We start from the raw sequence: 18,155 nt of genomic DNA, 5'->3' as shown, positions 1-18,155 counted from the left end.
TTAAGTTTAAATTGAATCACTACCATTGAGAAAATAAATAAATAAATAAAATAAATAAAAAATAAAAATCTTGAAATAAATTAATGAATAAACCTAAACAGTAAGATTTTTTAAAATGATAAAAACTGACAAAAGCCCACAACAAAATTAATAAATAATTGAATTTTTTTTTAATGTAAGCATAAAAAAGTAATTAATAAATACTCATTCGAGTGAATATAAATATAAATAATATAATATTAATAAAAAACATTTCAGTTAGTCTCCAAAGCAACATTTCTCATTTTCATTTTGCTTGAAGCATTGAAATTACTATTTGGAAATAAAATAAATAATAAACTAAATTGAAACTAAAACTGAAATAAAATAAATTAAGCATAAATATGAATACAACATTTTTTTTTCTTCAATCTAGCGCGCTCTGCTCTCTACTGCCTCCTGCTGTATTAAACACACATGATGTTTGTTAGTTTGTTTAATAATTAAAGAAAACAGAAAATTTTCCTATAAAAAATTATAAAGTTATTATACAGTGCATTATTATATTACATTATATTACATTGTTTATAACTATCTGCATAACAGGAAAAAAAAAAATGATTGACAAAAAATAACATTTTAGATGTATTATTTTATACTGTTAAATTACTTATTTTATTTAATTTTTCAAAAACTAGCTGAACAACTTGATAAATAAATATAAAATACAATTTAAAAAATATTTTTAATATAAAACTAAAATTAAATAAAAATAAAAATATTATTTACAAAATCACTTTATGATGTATATTGTTTGTAATTTTTTCAACAAACATTTATTTATTTATTTATTTATTTATTTATTTATTTATGTGTCTGGGTTCTTTACAGCACCAGAATATTTTCTTAAATAACATTAATACATAAAAATAAAAAAAAACATACATATATACACAAAATAAAATAAAAATGTTTGTGTTCCTCCAAATAGGTGTTTTGCATGGGCTGTATGATTCCTTGGGGATTTACCTTATCTTATTATTTGAAGGTGTAAAAAGGAAAGCATGTGCAGGTATAAACCACACCACGAGCAGAAATAAAAGCCTGATAATGTCTTTAAAACGGGACAAAGCTCTTGTGAAGCGTGAGACTCCACACAGTATCACACACAGCTCAAACTGGGCCAAAGTTTCCCTCTTTCTCCTGCGACTGACAGGCTCTCATCACACCATGCATCTCTCCTCCTCGTCTGTCTCTTCCTCACGCAGACCCATGAAGTGATTCACAACGGAGAAGACCTCTAAACGAATCAGGCACGACTGAACAAGACTGAACAACACACACAGGCTCACAGATGCACACGAGCAACACACACACATACGCAAATGCACGCTCATTCAGCACACAGAAGCATTACTGGTTTCACAGAGCTGAAGATAATATTCAAATAACATGCAAATGAGAAGTGCAGCCCGAGGAGTGTGTGTGTGTGTGTGTGTGTGTGTGTGTGTGTGTCTCCAAACAATCCTGGCTAAAAGCATCACTGGTGTAGCTCCAGGGGTTTCAATTCTACTGAAGAGACAGTCACGACTGGAGCAATACAAACCAACAGAAACCACAGTCACACACACACACACATGAGCAAACCTGCAGAAATACATAATAAAATAAAGACTTGATCAAACAAATGCAATTCATTTGAATTAAATTTCGTTCCAAATACATTTTTGTTTTACGTTTTCCTTTATTTTCTTTATTTAGATTCATTTTAATTGTACTTAAAAATAAAAAAAAATGATTTAATTTTAATTTAAATCCTGTATAATGTATTTCATTATATGTATTCTTTCTACCTTTTTCATCATTTATTGAGTTTTTATTTTGTATATTTACCTGTAGTAAGAAATAAATACATGCAGAAATAAATAAATATAAATATAAATGAATGCAAGAATATAAAAATAATAAAACATAAATATACAGATAAAAAATACATAAATGTAATAATAGGGAAATAAATGACTTGCTGAAATAAATAAATGCAATTAATTTAATTTTTGTTTTTAATTAATTAAATTTGTTTTTGCATTACTTGTTTTCCTTAATTAATTATTTTCTGTATTTTTTTTCTTTATAATTATAACTAAATAGGTTATAGTTTATTTGTAATACGGAAATAAATACATGTGGGAATACATATGCATATACAATATATTATATTAAATAATGCATGAATATAAAAACTATAAAAAAATTATAATAAAATTAAATAAATACATATATTATCAGTAAAATAAATAAAGTAATAAATGATTTGTTAAAAGAATGTAGTCCTAAATCATTTTTTTAATATTTCGTTGTCCTTTGTTAATTATTTTCAGCATTTATTTTTAACTTTGTTTGTTTATTCTTTTAAACTTTATATTTTAATCTTTCTTTAATTATTTTTTTATTTCTTTGTATATTTCTTTGTAATATTGAAATAAATATTTATGAGAATAAATAAATATATAGAAAAACAATCATAAAAAATAAAACCATAAATAAAAACTAAAAAATACAGTTCAAATAAATAATAAAATATATTAAAAAAATTCAATCTAAATTTTTGCAGGTTTGGTCCTTTATAAAACCACAAAAAAAGGCATCCGTAACAAAATCCAGGCTCATTTTACCATCTATTACATGTGGTTATATTCACTCTGTGTCAAATAGTTTCTCCAGAACTGTTCTTCCCATGCTGCATCCAGTATATGAGCAACAGGATATGATGTCATAGTCCAGGATTTGTAAATAATAAATGCAACCTCCACAATCATAGACAATCATCTTTTTGGTGATGACTCAAGCGTGTAATCTGTTTGTTGTTCGCATGCAGCGCTATAAAAAGCGAAATTTTCTCAGAATGACCCAGTGTTTCTATCTCATCACATTCAGCTCACGCTCGCCGTCCCATGTTCACCTTCCTGAAACTGACATCAGCTGTCACTTCAGATCTAATCTCTGTGTGTTATCATCCTCGTCCTTCACGGCTCGTCTCTCAATCCAATCTCAAAGACACCTTTAAGCCAATCAAATCCTTTCATCTACACTTGGCTCAGTTCAATCGAATTCAGCCAATTTCAAATGGATATTTTTAGGAGATATTTTGGGGGATTTTTAGGGGGTTTGGAAATAGTAACCACTCACTTAAACCACTTTAATAAAATATTAACCATAATTACAGTATGTGACAACCCTATTGTTTGGGGTCGGTTAGAGTTTGTAAAGTTTATGAGACTCTTCTACTCATCCAAGATGCATTTTTTAATCAAAAATACTGTAATTTTTTTTTTATATTATTACAATTTAAAATAACTGTTTTCTATATGAATATCTATTCAAATATAATTTATTCCTATGATTTTCTGCATCATTTCTCCAGTCTTCAGTGTCACATGATCTTCAGAAATCATTCTAACATGATGATTTTGCTGCTCAAGAAACATTTCTGATTATTATCAATGCTGAACACAGTCGTGCTGCTTCATATTTGTGTGGAAACTGAGATAAATGTTATTTTCCGGGATTCTTTGATGAATGGAAAGTTCAACAGAACAGCAAATCTTTCACAACATTATTAACTTCTGATTAGTTGAATGCATCCTTGATTTTAAAAAAAGCATTAATTTCTTTCAAAACAAAACTTTTGAACAATAGTGTAAAACGGATCAATATGTAACAATAGTATGACATACATGATCATATACACACACATAATTCATCTCCTTCTTCCATGAGGATGATTTGTGTTAAACAGGATTAACGGGGAAAACCGAAGCGAAAGGTCACGAGAACAATCTGCATCCAAATCAGACGGACGCATGAAAGACAGCGATGGAAACAGTATATATACTACACACTGCATACTAGTCCTTTAAATAATGCGAAACACTGATACTATGCTATATGTATATTAATAATCACTTTTTGTAGCTGTGCAGCCTGAAATGAAGATGCACACAGTTTTTGTTTTATCCATCTGTATTTACTCTATATAACATCTTTTAACACTGTGTCCCTGGAGCACAAGTCTCTGGGGTATATTTGTAGCAATAGCCAAAACATTATGCATTGCTAAGAATTCATCTGGACAACTTTAAAGATGGTTTTCTCAATATTTAGATTTTTTTTTGCACGCTCAGATTCCAGATGTTCAAATAGTTGCATCTATTTACAAACCACACATCAATGGAAAGATGATTTATTCAGCTTTATTCAGATGATGTATAAATCTCAATTCACCTAAGACTGGTTTTGTGCTTCAGGGTTATTCTAAAGGGGGTGATTCTTTTCAATCCCATGTGTGTGCATGTTTATATGCTGTTTATACTCACGGGCTGACGACTCTGAACTGGACGTAAGGGACGAGCTGAAGCAGAAGACGGACGCCGTTCTGCCATTCCTCCTCACTGCGAAATTCACAGCCCTGAGCGTCGCACTCCTCGAACGAGAACTGGTAATATGTGTTGGAGTCTTCAAACACCAGCCGCTGGTCGACTGAGGGAGCACAGAGAGGGATTTTTAATACGGCACACATATGATGTGATATAGAGCTGGCATTTTCCCACTGGAATGCTTTCCCAAAAACCCATTAGAGATTCCAGAGGGATCCCAGAGTGAATCTGCCTCCCGGGTTGGCCTACAAACACACATCATGACTGAACAGCTCTATTATATACACACAGCTGATTCCTCACACTGTACAGTATTCCATGCAGTATTCCGTTCTTATATTCAAGACTGTGTACGGGAAATTCTAAATTCTAAAAATGTAGCAGTACCTAGTGTTACATTCCAAACACGCAGTGTGTGTGTTTACCTACAACTAAAACAATAAAACATTTTCATTTGAAATTAAATTAACATTAAAGTACTAAAATGTGACCCTGGAGCACAAATACATTCTGGAGTCTCAGGGGTATATTTGTAGAAAAAGCAAACAATACATTGTGTTGGTCAAAATTATTGATTTTTCTTTTACGCCTAAAATCATTAGGATATTAAGTTAAGATCATGTTCCATGAAGATATTTAGTAAATTTCCTACTGTAAATATATCAAAACTTAATTTTTGATTAGTGATATGCATTGCTAACAATTCATCTGGACACTTTAAAGATGATTTTCTCAATATTTAGATTTTTTTGCACCGTCAGATTCCAGATTTTCAAATAGTTGCATCTCCTCCAAATGTTGTCCTCCTAACAACAACGCATCAATGGAGAGATGATTTATTCAGCGTTCAGATGATGTATGAATCTACTTCTTGAAAGATTTACACTTTTGTGGTCCAGGGTCACAAACAACTAAAGTAAAAAAAGGATAAACACACACACACAAAAAGAAAAATACTACAACATTTAAAATCACTATGGACATAGATTCTAACAGTGTGTCACTGATAGTAAAATAAGAGTGTTTATTAACCCGAGTGCAGGATCCCCAGCTCCAGAAGAACCTGCCAGACACCAGACGCCATCAACCTGCACTGAACCGACACACACTGCTCCAGCAGCCACTGGACCAGCTCCACACCCACGTAACTCCTCCTGCACACACACACACACACACACACACACACACACACACACAGAGACACACACACACACAGAGACACACACACACACACACACACACACACACACACACACAGAGACACACACACACACACACACACACAGAGACACACACACACACACACAGAGACACACACACAGAGACACACACACACACACAGAGACACACACGCACACACACGCGCGCGCACACACACACACACGCGCACACACACAGACACACAGAGACACACACACACACACACACACACACAGAGACACATACACAGAGACACACACACACACACACACACACACACGTTACTGCAAGCTTGTATATTACATGCACGATTATTGAAATATTTGGGGTCTGTCATTATTTTTATTTTTATTCAAAAGAAATTATTGCATTATTCAGCAAGGATGCATTAAATTGATCAAAAGTGACAGTAAAGTCATTTATTTTGCTTATATTGCATATTATATGCTATACTTTTGAATTTTATATTCATCTGTGAATACTGAAAGAAAAAATCAATCACGGTTTACACAAAAATATTTAGCAGCACAACTGTTTTCAACATTCATAATAATCAGAAATGTTTCTTGAGCAGTAAATCATCATATCAGAATGATTTCTGAAGATCATGTGACTCTGAAGACTGGAGGAACGATGCTGAAAATACAGCGGAGCATCACAGAAATAAATTACAGTTTAACAGATAATCACAGAGAAAACAGTTATTCTAAGTTGTAATAATATTTCACAATTTTAATTATTTTTTTTTTTTTATCAAAGAAATGCAGTGTTGGTGAGCAGAGGAGACTTCTTTTAAAAATATTAAAATATCTTAACGTCCCTAAAGCTTTGAACGTTAGTGTAACTTTATTATCTGCCCATGAACAAAACACAAAGCATTATTATGAAACAGTTCTGATAAATGTTCTTCAATTGAATGTCAGCTTTTGGTGAAAACCATACTTGAATTATTCAAATATAAAATAGACACTAAATAACATATTTAAAATGCATTTTGCCTAAATATTCTAAAACTGCATTTGGATTAACTCAATTAAAAACCTTTTCACGGGTAGAAACAGAATAACTCCGTTTTTTTAAGAGGAGTAGAAAAATTAACAACCAATAAAATATGTTTGCAACGTTACTTGACATGCACAGTCTACAGTTCTGCTAAAGGAAGAAAATAAATGTTGTTATTGTCATTTAAGAAATGTAATAAATGATTGACTATTTGTGTTTTTATAATATTGCAGTTGTTGCTATTTTTCATTCTGCTTCATAGATCCATTAAAATCAATGTTAAACACTGTTTGCAATCCATTATGCTTCTGTAATTTGTGATGCACAGTATTTCCAAATGAAAGGCAGGGATTATGAAAAGTGATCTCTATATTTCAATAAAAACAATATATACTAAATGCAATTCATTTAGAATAACATGCACTAATGAATAATTCACAATAAGACCAGGAATGCAATTAAAAAGATGTAAAAGTGTTGAAATGGCTGTAACACTCTCATTGCATTTGCAACATTATCATGCTGTTACTGATTTGCATTTTGAAGTCATTAAGCTGCTCATTTTCATCTAGTGCATGTGTGCATTCGTTAAAACATGCAAAGCTCTCTGATTCTGTGTTTGCTGTCACACGTTCACACTCCACCATCTGACAGGACGTTTTTATCCAATCAGAGTGAAGTTTGGACGGCGGCCATCAGTCACAGCGATAACAGACAGCTGAAGAGTCAGCAACCGACCACACACACACACACACACACACACACACACACACACACACACACACACACATGCTTTAACCTCTCTTACATTGATCCTGTGAATGTATGAGTTATATCACAACCACAGTAGAACATGACAGCCTGATGCTAGAAATGCCAAGGTCATGGATTCAATTGCCAGAGAACACACACATTTCTGAAAGCTGTCTCTTCTGCTCTTCAAGGCTGCATTTATTCTATTAAAAATATAGTAAAAACAGTAAAATTATGAAATATTATTACTATTTCAAATAACTGTTTTTTGTCTGTGATTATCTGTTAAACTGTAATTTATTTCTGTGATGTGCAGCTGTATTTTCAGCATGGTTACTCCAGTCTTCAGTGTCACATGATCTTCAAAAATCACTGAATTTCTGGTACAAATGATTCGCGATGCCCAAACTGATCGACTCAAATGATTCGCGAACCCGCTCCGAACTCCCGAACTGATTCAAATGATTCGCGATTCCGCTACTAACTCCCGAACTGATTCAAATGATTCGCGAACCCCAAACGGACTCAAATGATTCGCGAACCCGCTCCGAACTCCCGAACTGATTCAAATGATTCGCGATTCCGCTACTAACTCCCGAACTGATTCAAATGATTCGCGATTCCGCTACTAACTCCCGAACTGATTCAAATGATTCGCGATCCCCAAACGGACTCAAATGATTCGCGAACCCGCTCCGAACTCCCGAACTGACTCAAATGATTCGCGAAACCGCTGTGAACTCCCGAACTGACTCAAATGATTCGCGATCCGGCTATGAACTCCCAAACTGACTCAAATGATTCGCGATCCCGCTATGAACTCCCAAAACTGACTCAAATGATTCGCGATCCCGCTATGAACTCCCAAACTGACTCAAATGATTCGCGATCCCGCTATGAACTCCCAAACTGACTCAAATGATTCGCTGAATCACTGATTTGCTGCTCAAGAAATATTTATAAGTATTACCAATGTTGAAAACAGTTGTGCTGCACAATATTTCTTTGGAAAACATGACATATTTACATTCAGGATTCTTTGATGATTAGAAAGTTCAAAAGTTCAGGATTTATTTGAAATATAATCTTTTGTAACCTTATAAATGTCTTTACTGCCACTTTTGATCAATTCAAAGCATCCTTGTTGACTAAAAGTATCAATTTCTTAAAAGAAAGCCGTAACTTGAATAAGCTTTGAATGAAGCGGCTAGCAAATGCAGGAAAGTAAATCTCTGACCTGATAATCCTGGCGAGGTGGATCTTGTCTTTTGCTGGATACGGTCCATGAGACAGAAAAGCATTTCTCAAAGCACGTCCAGCGCAGGGAAAACTCTGAGAACACATCTGTCAGACAGAAAGATCATCTCAGGATGGAATTAAAGGTTGATGCTGTGTAATATGAATGCTTGACGCTATAAAATAATCATAAATATAAAGAGATCCACAATAAAATGTCTTTAACATCTTTAACTCTTTCTCCAGATAGCAAATAAATAGGCAAACGAACACTTTTGCTCAAGTTTCCTGATGTTTTTCTAGAGAAAATACCCTAATGAACTTACATTTGTCTCCTCTAGAGATGCAAATGATGTCTCAGACTGAGCTTCGAGCTTCAAAAATGTCTTAATGTTTTATATCTCTATACTTGTACTGCACACTCTTTTGTGTCCCTTCTTTGTCTTTTTATATGTGTGTGTATTTCTGCTGTCAAACACAGAATGCATATCTCTTTACTTATATTATCGTGTTTCCTCCTGAAGCTCTCTTTCTCATTTTAATCAATGGCACACTGGCCTCTCTGATCCACTCAAAGCCCCTTCAGCATTATTGAGCAGCTTTAATAAGAGCGTTAGCATCCATATCAAAACCTTCAGCAAGAAGGCGCCCTGTATGAGGACAGAGGTCATTACATTTGATTTATTAAAGCACAAAGCAGTGCACTGCATTCATTTTATCTCTATAATCCCTATAACGGGATCTGGCTTTGCTTAAGCCCCGCCCACAGTGAAATCTCATTGGTCAAAACTCTACATTAAACATCTGATTGGATATTTGCCTTCAGATTAAATCTTGGCTGGATCGATCACGGCGTAATGCTCCTTCTCTCATGGCTCATTGCTGTAATAAATTCTGGGGTCAGTGAAAGAATAAAGATTATAATCTGTAGTCAGCGATAATCATCATTTTGTTCATTGTTATGTGATGATCTATGAAACAGAAAGCAGAAGAGCCTTTAGAGGGGTTTCTGGGGATCCTGACATTGTGTTTGATCCCATATCTAATGTATGTACTTCTGCACTCAAGGGTGATTAGCTGTTAGCGTGAGCGTTTAGCAGAGTTAATGCGCGGATTAAAGGAGCTTCAGAGATTCTAATGAGACGAGATGAATCACAAGAGAAGATATTCATCAGATCCACAGATTAACACTACTGAAGTCGCATGTGTGTGAGAAAGAGATGGTTTCAAAGAGATGTACTGATCAGATGTTCCTCATGGAGTTCTCGATTATTTGTTATTTGTCAACTAAAACTATAAATAAGAAAAATAATGCAAAAAAAATAATGCACTAGGCCGTAGAGTGTGAAAACAACCAGCCTATAATGATAAAAATCCACTCACTCATTGTTTTATAATCCCAATAAATCATAAACAGTCTCTCCACATGAGCAGGTCCAGATTTCTCACTTCTGTGACATCATACTCTGGAAAGTCCCGCCCATTTGTGAAGCTCTCCGCCCTTTTAACCAATACACTTCCCTGAGTGAGAAGCAGCAGTCCGCCATTACTGTTTTCTTGCTTTAGCTGCTGGAGGTACAAGGTCAGCACCAAAAATCTATTAAAAGTGTTGTGTGTTGTGTGTTGGGATGCACCAATGAACAGGTCTCCATAGACCACTGAGGACACGGTGGTTAACTTCACTTTTGAAGGAAATGTCCAGAAAAAACAAACAAACAAAAAAATAAAATAATTCTTATATGTTTCTGCTAAAATTTTATGCTGGACTGCCTCACAAGCCAGGGTCAGTTCAACGCTGGAGTTAAGGGATCAATAAGCATCATGCATCATATTTTGTTTTCCAAAAGAGCTTCTTGGCTCTCTGAAAGGCTAATGTTACTAAAGCTACCATTGAATCTTCCTGTTTTCGCGTTTGGAAGCAATGTGAGGTCAGCAATTGAAGCTCTGCACTTTTCTAAAAAAGGGATGTGGGAGCTCATTTTCATTTAAAGGGGACAAACACAAAAAAGGCACGCTTTGGCTCATACATAAAAGTGGCAATTTCAACAAGGTATAAGACATTATCTGTGGGGTATTTTTAGATAAAACTTTTCATACACACTCTGGGGACAACAGAGAATAATACAAAATATTATATCAATGCATTCTAGCACATTAAACCAAAAAAAATTACAATTTACTGAAAACTAAAATATAATAAATGTACGTACTAAAATTAATAAAACTCAAATTTATATAAAAATAAAAATAAAGAATAAATCAAAATAATAAAAAAATAATAGAAAATAGAAAAACTAATAAAAAAGGCAAAAGCACACAACAAAAAATTCTAAAGAAAAAAAATAAATATATATGAAAACATAAAGACTGGCTAGCTAGTAAGCTAGCTAGTTCTAAAATTACTCAAATAAAAAATAAATTAAATGCTAATTAGAGTTTTTTAAATTACTAAAACAACCTGAAATTAAAATGAAAACTGAAAATATAGAAAATAAAAGCTAATGCAAAACATGAATAAATACAAAAAAAAAAAAAAAAAAAACTTAAATGCCACAGAAGATAGATAGATTAAAAAAAAAAAAAAAAAAAAAGAAATGCTAAATTATAAAACGGAATGTTCCGGTCCTTGATTCTGATTGGCTGAGCCACATTCGAAGCTGTTGTAGATTACTCTACAAACATACACCTTTGTTTACTTCTGTGTGTTGCTCGGCAACCACTTTGTTGGAACCACAGCTGTTTCTGACGAACTACATTGTTTGGTGGAAGAATACTGCTTTTATTAATATCATAACACTTTATTTGCTCTGTTGTATTCTGTGAACTCTTACTACATATATAGAATAGCAGTTTTATAAAAGCAATAAGCCCCAAAAAGCCATGGTTTATAGTGAACTTATAACAGCTAAGGGGCGTTTATTGGGTGCAACGTGAAGCTGAGGTTTTTATTTAAAAATCTGAATATATGCTTTAACAGTATTTAAAATATAAAAAGTATATATGAAAATAAGACTGATTTGCTGTGAGTATGCATTTAATATTTGTCACCTAAAATTAGAGCTAACTACATCTGAAAAAATGAGGCTTTTTCAAATGAGTCAAAACTCAAACAAGACAATTGTTTAAACACAATGTCTTGAATTATTTGATGAGAACCATTTGAGCTCATATCGAGATCTCTGACTTTTGTTACCTTGGCATGCTGAGCACTGTTTGAAACCCATCGTCTGAAACTAGAGGAGAAGTGGGAAATTTAAGCAAAAAGTCTCCACTTGTTGTCTTAGGAGAAACACTTGGGATGAGTTATTTGTCTTTCTTATAGGATGAAGTCAATTATATTCAGGGCGGGCCGAACTGTATCAGTGTTAGGTTGCACTTTCTTACCTTGGGTTTGGGTGTGACGCCTGTGCTGGGTCCTGGGATGGTGTCAGGTGACTGCTGCACAATCACAAAGACAGAAAAGACACATGAACATCCTGAGTCACATTATAAAAACACGTTCACATCCTTCATATACAGCTGAAAGTGTCTGAAATGTTCTGGAGGGACCCTTAAGGGCATTTCAAATGTCAGGACATCAGGCAACTATGAAAGGACCTTCACATGAAAAGAGCTAGAGAAATGCAGAAATGCAATTTTACGAGCTAATCCCACCCTGACAGTGACATGTTTCTGGATGTCATGATGTGTCTGTGACACTGTGTCATACTTCTGGATGCATCTGGATGAGAAAAACTCATGTTTGTTTTTTTCTCTGGTATAGCATGCAAATCGTGGCAAACACAGAGTGTGCTTTGAAAGGTCAATGGGGTCAAACTTGTATTGAGTATGTTGATATATACTATGGTACTAAATGACTTCCAAATCCATATACCACAACATTTATGCCAAGGTTCTTCAAAGAATACAACAGCAAAACAGTACATTTGCACAAAAAAAGAAAAGAAAAATAAAATAAAACCTTATCTACACCACTTTCTTTACTTGAAATAAAGCAAAATATATATATATATATATATATATATATATATATATATATATATATATATATATATATATATAGTATAAGTTAAACATTTGGAAACTTACTACTAAACCTAAACTGAAATAAAAAAAAAATTGATTAAAGCTAAATAGAAATATTTAAAAGCACAAAAGCACATAACAAATTACATTAAATCTCAAATTAGTAATATAAAAATAAACATTAGAAATATTAAAAGATAAACTAATTAAAATGACAAAAGCACATGACACAATTGCTAAAAAATAAATATATATATATAATTGCGTATACGCTACATAACTGCTTGATTAAGCAAACTAGGGAACTGAACCAGTTCATTGAAATGAACTTTCTGAAAGAATCAGATTTCCTCGTTTGCCTGAGGCTCTGGATCACAGGTAATAATATTGGAAATAATGTTCAGTTTCTTGCACAGACTGATCATTTCACTTCATAAGACTTCAGTATATCGTCAGGAACCACGGGTATTCATTTTGTGCTCCACAACATGCTTTTTTTGACTCTCAAAGTGCCGGTAGCCATTGACTTCTTGTATTTTATGAATCACAGATTATGAAGTATCATGGTTTCAGTTAAAACTCACTTTACTGTTCTACTGAAGAAAAAACCTTACTACATCTTCGATGCCCTGAGGGTGAGTAAATGAACAGGTTTTGGGTGAACTATTGATATATTCAATACTTAGCGCTGGAGGTTTGTGCAAATCAGCAGTTTCTTGATCCGAGCAACTACACATTGATATTTTGGGTTTCACAAACACTCAAACCAAGAAGATATAAATGACTAACCAACATTATCATTCTGTTAGCATGTCTTCATCAGAGAACTGAAAACAATAGCAATGGATTCATCAGGCTTTCGGCTTGAATACTGTCTGAACTTCCTGAGAGCACCTGTGATGATAGTATCTGTGCTTTCTGTGAGCCGGCGTGATGTGGGCCGACCTGCAGGAATCAGAGAGTAGACAAACCTCCCCAGGGGTCACGGCTTTGTTTTGACTGGGCTCTGAAGACGCCGTGTGTATCAGATTTACTCTATTGATTTGCTGTGGGCTGCTGCTGGAGATCTGGGAGCTGAACTCTGTTTGGGTCGGATGGGAAATAGAGCGCACAGGCCACAGATAAGCAAACGCATGAAGCAGAAAAAGCTTTTTTAGATAAAAAGACATTCTTGTCCTTCATGCATTGCTAAAATCTTTCGATGAAATCACATTTCTCATCCTTCGTGGCTCATAAATCACAAAACGATCCCATTTTCTCAATGTCATTTGAACAAAACCCTTAACCTTAAGCATTAAAGTACTGTGTATAACTCGTCCCATGCTATTTGTGCTAAAGACATTTAAAGAACGTGCTATACAAATAAACTTCTCTTGTTAGCATCGATTACATTGCTAGGATTATATTGGTAAACTATGCATGGGTGAACACTGTCTACATTTTCTTCAGGAAATGTAAAATTGTAGTTTAGTTCTGCCGAGAATATCCTAAAAAACAACAACACACAAACAGTTTTATTCACCTGCACTGAGAAGCAACATTTCAATCTCCTTCAAGCGAGAGAGAGAGAGAGAGAGAGATGAGGGAAAGGATTTACAAATGCATGAAGGAGAGGGAGAGAAGAGGACGAGAGAGGACAAACGGTACAGAAGATGAGTAAAGGATGCACAGAAAGCATCCCGGTTCACTATGTAGTGCACACTGCTCCAGAGTGCAGTGAGTGTCTGTGTTTCATTATGTGTCAGAAACTGATTACTCTCAGATTAGAGAGCACACGCACACACACACACACACACACCTCTCTTGCATGGCTTGCGAAAAAATCTGTCGCTCTGGATGAGTGCACTGCAAGATGGAGACATCAAACAAGCCTGTCTTTCTCGTTAAGATTTCATTGCATCCACAGGCACTCACTCACACACACACACACACACACACACACACACACACACACACACACAGGACTGTGTTATTAAGTGCAGCTTCTCCATCAGAGAATTGCAGAGAACTCCATGTGAGACGTCACTTTAGCACGCGGATGGTTTTGAAGCACTCTTCCTCAGTTCAGAGACGAGCGTCTGTCGTCTCATCGAAGAACAATCCCAGCAGACTCAGAGGAAAACTGTCATAGCGTGCATACAAGACTCATTTAGGAAACATTGTTGTTTCTTATAAGACATGAAACCATAGTTGACAAACTTCAAGAATAAAGGGCTATAAAATGAATGTAACAATGAAAAGAATCTGATTGGAAATTTTTATATTCACATCTTTCTCCGGAGAAACATCTGAGAGGTTCTTCATGTATTGCTCTCAAAGAGAAACAACTGAGATCTAGTATGATTTTTCTAGCATCAATAGCATGATAATTTGTCCTAAACGGCACAAAAGCTTCCTTTGAGCAAACGGTTCTCACTGCATGGACAGAGAGTATTGGACATGCTCTTAAAAATAAAGGTTCTTTGCATGAACCTTTGGATCACCAGAAAACCATGTTATTATCTAGAGCAACATTTTTTGTCTTATAGCATCATACGACCAAAAAACACTCATCAAAGGAACCTACAAAAATTCTAAAAGACTGTAAACACTAATAATTTGAGTGCACTTAAAAGAATAGTTTAAGAAATTATAGATGAGATTGATTCTTCTTCAGATTTGGAGAAATGTAGCATGGCATCATTTGCTCTGCAGTGAATGGGTGCCGTCAGAATGAGAGTCCAAACAGCTGATAAAAACACTTCACAATAATCCACAGCACTCCAGTCCATGAGTTAACACCTGGAGAAGACAAAAGCTGCATGTTTCAAACGAATCCATCAAGATGATGTCTTAACTTTACACCAAAATATTCCACAATCCATTATAACTCTTCCTCCAGTGAAAAAGTCCATCTCCTGTTGTCTCTCACATCAAAATCCACCCACATATTTGTAAAGAAGTGTTTTGGCTTGTAATTGTGATCTGTTCAGATCATCAGTCATTCACTGATGGACTGGAGTGCTGTGAATTATTGTGATGTTTTTATCAGACTCTCATTCTGACGGCACCCATTCACTGCAGAGCATCCATAGATGAGACACTGAAGCAATGCTACATTTCTCCAAATCTGATGAAGAAACAAACTCATCTACTGTACATGCATTTTGTTAGGCCTGAGGGAATTGTCAACTTTGAGTGTACTATTTAATAAATGTACTAGTGAAGTAATGATATCTTGATTGCTTCCGTGGCATTCTTCTTCTTCTTCTAAAAGTTTCTCCTATAGCACCAGCTGTTAAAGCCTTTATTTTTTGCTTGCAGTTGTATTTTACCACAGCAGAGCCTGATAAACAGATGCTCCAGTAGTTGCTGTCATCGCAGCACACAAGGAAACAAATGTAATACTTGTTTCTCATTTAATACTAATGAGGCTTTCGTTTTTTAATTCTGTAATCGCCCCGGGGCGGATGAATTGAGTCAAATGAGCCTGAACCAAACCTTCTGTTTGAAGCCACACGAATCCTAAAACAACTCGAGCAACACCTCCGAGACAAAGAGACGAAACCCTGAAGAACTATGTTCACGCTCAACAGAAGTTACTGAACAAAACTCAAGAGTCAGAGTTACAAACGTCCTCATTGATCGCTTGTGGATTTCCTCTCGCTCTCAGAATTAATCAGTGAAACAATTCCCGTCTTCAAGCCTCTGAGGCACTGAATAGCCCCTCTGTCGCTCCAGCAGTGTATAAACAGAATATATATCAGCTCTTTCCATACAGTCCACAAGAAACCTACTGTGATAGTGTCGTGGTTAAACTATGGCATCAGGTGTCTAACCATCACTGCTTTAGAAGAGCATATATTTACACGGCCACTTTAAAAAATAAAGGTTCTAATTAGAACCAAAAGCACTCTGATGTCATAATAGAATCTTTGTAAAGTGGAATATTGAGAATCAAGCATATTTTAAATAACTACAACCACATTATGCAATATTCCAAGAATATTCTATACAACCACAAAACTAATTTCACACAACATATCAGATAATTGCATTCACATGGTACACAAATAAAGTCTCCAAATACCAAAATTTAAGACGTTTACAAAAAGCAAGACAGTGAATGTCTGGAAACCATAACACTCTCATTGATATACAGTATTAGGCTTTAAAAGCATCATTCTGCCCTTACAAAACGTACTGTGTTAAGAAGTTTCTGTCTGTTATTGTTTTATACTACGACAAGAATATTCCAAAAGCATCTCATATTAATTCATCTTTTAACAGCAAGTCACAAAACTAATGCTTTGGTACTTTGGCTGCATCAGATTCAGCAAATTTAATGTAATATGTTTTTAAATTGGGAAGTTTCACACAGCAGGTGTGTGAGTTTGTGTGTGTTTGTGTACCTGACTGTGTGTATGTGGATCTCTGTTGCCTGAAAAAAACATGACAGCCTCTCCTTCATAATTTAGTTACATTCAATAACGCATTGACAACACGCATGCATCGCACCGTGCTGGCTCGTGCACATCCACAGCGTTATAATAGCATTGATGGAGGATATGGGTGGTGTATCGATCACGAAACACGCATTCTTCATCACGCACGGCTTGTATTAGTAACTCACGCTCTTTTTGCGCAGGTTCAGTCCGTGCTTTAACAAACCGGGCAGGTCTCGGATCTTCTGCTTGATCTGGACCTGGTCCCTGGCGGTTCTGTTCCATCTCCAGCTCGACACGAGCCCGTCCTCCGCGGTGCAGGGGATGCTGTCGGATTCCTCCATCATCATCATCATCCTCTTCCTCCTCCTCCACCTGCTCTTCACGCACACGGACGCCGGAGCGACGTTCCTCCTCCGCCGCTCGATGGATCTCCAGCCGCCGCAATGAGAGACGAGACCTGCCTTACACTGCTGCTCCACCCAGCGCTCTCTCTCTCACACACACACACACACACACACACACACCTCGCTGCCTGCATGAGGACATACAGACCTCTGCTTTTACATGAAACCTGCATCTGAAAGAAAACTCACCTGTCGACTAACTTTTGAGGATAATCGCTTCTGAAGTTAATCATTGAGACGCTCAGAATCATTTAACCCCTTACTGACCGGCGTTTTCTACACCCATGATAACAATTAGGAAACATTTTATTGCACTTCTATAATTTTGTATTTCGAAATTTAAGTTAGGAATGCATGTATAACATTTCGATTAAATTTGTTAATATATAAAAGAAAGCAAAACAATTTCAACAGAAAATATAATTGTATATGGAAAATAATATGCTTTAATTTTCGTTTATATTTTATAAACATTACTGAGGAAAAAAAAAAGGAGTAAAACTATTTCAGCAGAAAATGTTTTATATGGAAAGTAATTGCATATTTTATGTTATATTTTATAAATATTTTTAATGAAAAATTCCACACACACACAAACACACACACACACACACACACACACACACATATATATATATATATATTGCATATATAAAAGGCAGTCTCATGAAGAAATAATTCCCATTATTTGA

The 18,155-nt window shown here is 35.1% G+C and overlaps 1 protein-coding gene across 1 annotated transcript in view; it reads right to left on the bottom strand.

Moving 5' to 3' along the window:
* LOC127935145 (rap guanine nucleotide exchange factor 5) overlaps nucleotides 1–17,757 on the bottom strand; it is a 49,987-nt gene extending 32,230 nt beyond the window's left edge. Inside the window, exons 1-5 of the mRNA XM_052532754.1 lie at nucleotides 17,245–17,757; nucleotides 11,991–12,044; nucleotides 8,608–8,714; nucleotides 5,448–5,569; nucleotides 4,356–4,518 (exon numbers count right to left, since the gene is read on the bottom strand). Coding sequence (XP_052388714.1) covers nucleotides 4,356–4,518; nucleotides 5,448–5,569; nucleotides 8,608–8,714; nucleotides 11,991–12,044; nucleotides 17,245–17,412 — 614 coding nt within the window. The 5' untranslated portion in view covers nucleotides 17,413–17,757. The remainder of the gene's footprint in view (nucleotides 1–4,355; nucleotides 4,519–5,447; nucleotides 5,570–8,607; nucleotides 8,715–11,990; nucleotides 12,045–17,244) is intronic.
* Between the last annotated feature and the right edge of the window lie 398 nt (nucleotides 17,758–18,155).

The sequence above is a fragment of the Carassius gibelio genome, chromosome A19 (genome assembly GCF_023724105.1).
Source record: "Carassius gibelio isolate Cgi1373 ecotype wild population from Czech Republic chromosome A19, carGib1.2-hapl.c, whole genome shotgun sequence".
Classification (NCBI taxonomy): Eukaryota; Metazoa; Chordata; class Actinopteri; order Cypriniformes; family Cyprinidae; genus Carassius; species Carassius gibelio.
This window is presented reverse-complemented; position numbering and strand designations above follow the sequence as displayed.